The sequence below is a fragment of the Acanthisitta chloris genome, unplaced genomic scaffold, assembly GCF_000695815.1.
Source record: "Acanthisitta chloris isolate BGI_N310 unplaced genomic scaffold, ASM69581v1 scaffold15934, whole genome shotgun sequence".
Lineage (NCBI taxonomy): Eukaryota > Metazoa > Chordata > Aves > Passeriformes > Acanthisittidae > Acanthisitta > Acanthisitta chloris.
The window spans coordinates 1,080-6,044 of record NW_008667745.1 but is presented as its reverse complement, the minus strand read 5'-3'; the positions used below and the strand labels follow the sequence as shown (position 1 = coordinate 6,044).

Sequence of the window (4,965 nt, the reverse complement as noted above, 5' to 3'; positions counted from 1 at the left end):
GAGGCATCACCTCCTGCACCTCGGGGGTGCCACACGAGCCCTGAGCCCTCCCCAGCACCCCCGAGGGGGAGGCAGTGAGAAAACACTTTCTGAGCCAGCTATTGCCACCCCCTCCCACAAATCATCTTACTGAAAAAAGGACCTGCTTGTGCCCAGGCTGTTGCAGAGATCATAGAATCATAGAATCAACCTGGTTGGAAGAGACCTCAAAGATCATTGAGTCCGACCCTAACTGAGCCACAGAGCCTGGCAGTGCTGCCAAGAGCAGCCAGGTGTGAGGCTGAGTGTGGGAGCAGGGCTGGGGGCTCACTGCTGTCCCCCAGAAATGCTCTCACCTTTGGGAAGGAGCTGAGCAGCTCCCACTGCTGCATCCACCCCACTGCAGCAGCCCCTTCTCCATCCCCTGGGGTGGATCCCCCACCTGGGGTGGATCCCCCACCTGAGGTCCATCCCCCACCTGGGGTCCATCCCCACCTGAGACCCCCGCTCAGCAGTGGGTGGGGGGCCAAAGGCAGGGGTGACCTTGTGGGCTGGAGCACACAGCAAACATCGTAAGGTGGAGATAAGGAGACGCCAGGAGCCTCCCAGGACATGCCATTAGGGACAAGCCGTGGCTATCAGGTGTTTGCCAACGTAATAAACATGGTGGCTCAGCCTCAAGCGTTGTCAGAGAAACCAGGAGGTATTTGTCCCTTCCAGGTCTAAATAACAACATCTGATAAGCAATCCACAGCATGTGAGGGGAAAGCTGGGGGGTGAGCAGAGCCCTTGCCTTGCAAACTGCACTCCAAAAACTGCAGCTCCCTGGGGATCTGAGTGACTCTCCTGCTCTCTTTGGCCACCTCAGTAGCCTGTCCCTGCCAGGAACCCTTGTGCCCAGCAGCGCTTATGCCAAGGCAAAGCATGAAAGAGCCAAGGGATAGCCCAGTCAGCCACAGAAACCCAAATCACCAAAACCACTCAGGCATTTGGGGGGTGAGCAGCATTTACGGGGCCCCAATGCTGCGTCTGTCACACTTCATTCACCCCTTGCTAATGAAACCAGTGACCACTGAGAAAGAAATCAATATCCAAAGACAGATTTCTCCAGCTTTAGCTGGTTGGTAGGAAGAGAGGCCTGAGGGGCTGGGAGGCTTCGCTGGGGTGGACAGGGGACAGATCCTGCCCTGGTGCTTACAGGAGCAGCATGAGCTTATTTATCACGTATGGGGGGTAATGTTGGGGGTGTCTCTGCTGCAGGAGATCTCCTGGGCCCATCTCCCATCTCCTGAGCCATGAGACCTCCTCCAGCTCTAATTAAAGTGCACAACCACGATGCAGAGACAAAACCAGAGGACCCCCACGACCCTGAGCAGCACCACGTCAGGGTAGGGTGATCGGGGCAGAGGGGGCGGGCGGGAGCTATCTGCTGCCAGGACATTTCCTGTGTGCCCAGGGCTCCCTGCAGCCAGCCCTGCATCAAAGGCAGGAGAACACGATTAATCAGGGGCAGTTCGGGCTGAGCGCGCAGCAGATGTGCCGATAAAGCCGCACGGAGGAAATGGTGCTCCGAGGGGTGGCCGTGCCTGACTGCCTCCTGCCCCAGACAGGGCACCCCCAGCACCTCAGCGAGCAGCACCCCCGGGGGATGGGTCTGCATGACCCTTCCCAAGCATCCCAAACCCCCAGACAGCCCCACTCCTACATCCCCCTGTGCAGCCCCAGTCCCAGCCTTTGCCCCCAGTGGGGGTCTCACAGTGATCCCACAGGGGATCTCAGAGCAATCCCACACTGTATTTACTCTGTGGTCATTGCAGACATTTTTTCCCCTGTCCCCTGTCAAACCTCGGTAGGAAAGTTTATCTGAATACAAGTTCAAGGCTCTCTCTTATTTATCTAGCGATCAATAAGGGCCACACATTTCCCACAGTCCCCAGAGCTGGCTCTCAGAAAGGGACTATTGTCTCAGGAAAGCCTCACACACCTGATTTGAACCAGGATAAGTCTGGTCTTACACCTGCACTGGGCAGATGATAAAGGTTTATGGGCTGGGGGAAGCTGGGGCGCATCAGAGTCCTGTTCCTCCACTCAGCTCCAACCAGGGTGGATCCTCCTGGGCACAGGCAGCAGAGCCTGCTTGGTCCAACCTGCTCAGCCCAATTTGTACCCCACTGCTCCCACTGTGATGGAGTTGCCTCAGAGATGAGCACAGCCCAACTGGTACCACCAAGTGTTAGACAAAATCACCCAAACCCCCATCATGCTACCTTCAAGCAGATGTTTAGGAGCCCTGAAGGGGCTGGAATTCTCAGCACTCGAGGGCTTGTCTCTGCTACTCCCACCTCCAGCTCCATATCCAGAGGGGGAAAAGCACCCTGTGCCCCCTCAGCGGGTCATTACCTGCTTACTGGAAGACATGTTGGTGAGTGTGCTGATGCTGCTGGTATCCGTCACCACCATCGCCGAGGGGAAGCGTGAGGTGTGGGAATACTGGGGAGGCTCCTGTTTGTGTGCATACACTGCAGAGAGGAGGGAGACAAGTCAGGGGAAAGCCACCCACAGCCCTCACACCAGGGCAGAGCAGCCAAGCGCAGTGCTATGGCAGGTCGTGGGATGCTGGGCAGGAATGGGCATTGAGGAGACATGGAAGAGATAAAACAAGTCTTGGGAAGAACCAATTGTTGCTTCCAAGCTACTGTGTTCTCAGGTAGCACCTCACCCAGGGAAAGCAGTGGGGACTGAAGGGATGTGGCTGGACACGTGGGAAGGAGAGGATGAGGTGGGATGTGGCCATCCCACCCCAAGCATCCCGTGGGCTGGTACCCATGGGAGAGGGGCAGCAGCCAAGGATGGCAGCTTGGGCAGGGAGAGCAGGAGAGCAACAAGCTGATTTTTGGGAGCTTGACACTTACTGTGTGAGTTCTGCAGCTGGGTCACAGTGGCCATGAAGGGCTGCTGTGTCATATGGCCAGGTGACTGCTGCATCAGAGGCTGCTGGTGTGGGCTGTGCAGCTGCTGGGAGAACTGGACCGGCTGTAGAGCTGCCAAGCTGCCAGCAACGCTGTTGATAACGGGCACACTCTGCGCCTGCGAGGTGTTCAGACCTGGAGGGGGCAGAGAGCAGGGCAGGGAGCTCAGTGCCAGCAGGAGCAGGCAGGGTTCCCCATGCCCAGAGCAGGAGGGAGCACAGAGGTGAGCTGGGGTGACTTACTCTGTGCGATGGCCATGACTCCCGAGAGCGGCGTCATGATGAGGTTCTGGGACTGCTGCGGGTTGTGGTGTGACAAGCTGTGGATGTTGGTCAGGGTGCTCACGGGGGGCAGCCCACCCCCCGAAACGGAGATCTGCCAGGGAGCAAGGCAGGACAGCACTGTCAGAGCAAGGCCCAGGGCAGGGAGCAGCAAAGCCCCCACCACCCCAGGGTGCAGACCCTGGTTGTGGCACCTCAACTCTGTGTTAATAAACAGCAAAGCAGCAGCAGGGAAGGACTTTGCTGGCACTGGCTTCCAGCTCCACTGGAGCATGGCGCTGGGACATGGCACATCCCGAGCCTTTTGCTGTTTTGTCCCCCAAGTCCAAGCTCCAGCCCTGGGGGACAGATGAGGACTCTCAACACTCATTAACTTCTAGCCATCATGCTTGTAGGGGAAAGTGGGACATATAAACTCGAGAAGGTGAAGGAAAAACGACAGAGAGGAGGTAAAAATGGCCTCGTGGTACTGATCTCAGCCACCACTTTGGCAGACGTGCTGGACACTCGTGAGACGGGGCAGGCACGCTCGGCCGGAGCCAGTGCCCAGGAGTTTGGGCCAGAATTTAGGGATCAGACACACCAAGGCACATGTGCTCTGAGGACTGGAAGTGGTCCCCGGCGCTCACAGTGCTAAGTGCCTTATTCCTTTAATTGCTGCCCCTTCTCCTAATCCCCCTCGATCTCGACTCAGAGCCACTCCTGCAACTCCTAGGGTGACATTTGTGGACACCAGTTCCGAGCACCTTGTTTATTTTGCACATGTGAGCTGGAGATAGCCCCACTGCAATTGAAACAAATCCATCAATAAATTCCAAAGCCCGGGAGTGACTCATATTTCCTGATCCGGTATTTTCCACTTTCAAAGTCCCTTCAAGGCCGGGTTACACCACACTCGGCTGCACAAGTCAAACAGCTCAGGGCAGCGCACGCTGCTCGCCTGCAGCCCAGGATCCCTGCACGGGGTGTTTAGCCCCAGAGCACTGCACCTGGACTCTGCGTGACTGGAAAAGACCCTCCAGACACTGTCCCCCCTCAGGGAAGACCCTCTGGCACTAGCACAGCTCTGGAGCATGAAAATGAACCACCAAAGATTTCTGGAGCCTCAGTAATGCTGTTTCCTGAAAGATGCAGCAACTTCCTTGGCAGCTCTTAGTTTCATGTGGGGCATTAAGGCACATGTTTACTTACTAGAAACCACAGCCTACAGCATATTTCTATTAAATCACTTGCAAGCACTAGCTAGTCCTGCCTAGAGATGGGAGATAAGCTGGCAGAGCCATGTGCTGCCGTGGTCCTGTGCAGTCCCTGATGGCACTGAGCAGTGTCTGTGCTGCAGGGATAGCTCAGCAGGGCTGTTTGCTGCACACCAGCGCCTGCTCTGCTTTACCAAGTGGCTTTTCCCAGGTTCATCTGCTCCCTTTCCTTCTCCCACGCTGCCCAGCCCTGTCTGGGGGTCTCCTGTCCCAGGAGCTGGCAGGAGGGTGCTGGAAGCCACTGAGCTCAGCATCACATCATCCTCAGGGACCCCCACCCTGGGCATGTGCTGCTGCTGCTGCTGCCACCACCTTTATCCCTGACTCATTTTATGGCTTCAAGGCTGAGGGTTATGAGGCTCAACACACCCTGGGGCGAGATGGGTGTGCTGGGGAGGGACCGTGTGGGAGGGCTGAGGTTTCAGTGCTGCAATGTCCCCTCGGCTTGGCAGGGGACAGTTGGCTCTGCAGGGTCAGTGT

General features: G+C 57.0%; 1 protein-coding gene across 1 annotated transcript; it reads right to left on the bottom strand.

Moving 5' to 3' along the window:
- Positions 1–2,379: 2,379 nt before the first annotated feature.
- Positions 2,380–3,323, bottom strand: LOC103800272 (hepatocyte nuclear factor 1-beta-like; the record flags this gene model as incomplete). Its single annotated transcript, XM_009072645.1, has 3 exons — positions 2,380–2,498; positions 2,892–3,083; positions 3,191–3,323. Coding segments are annotated over 3 exons (444 nt in total), but the record flags the coding sequence as incomplete, so codon positions are not given.
- Between the last annotated feature and the right edge of the window lie 1,642 nt (positions 3,324–4,965).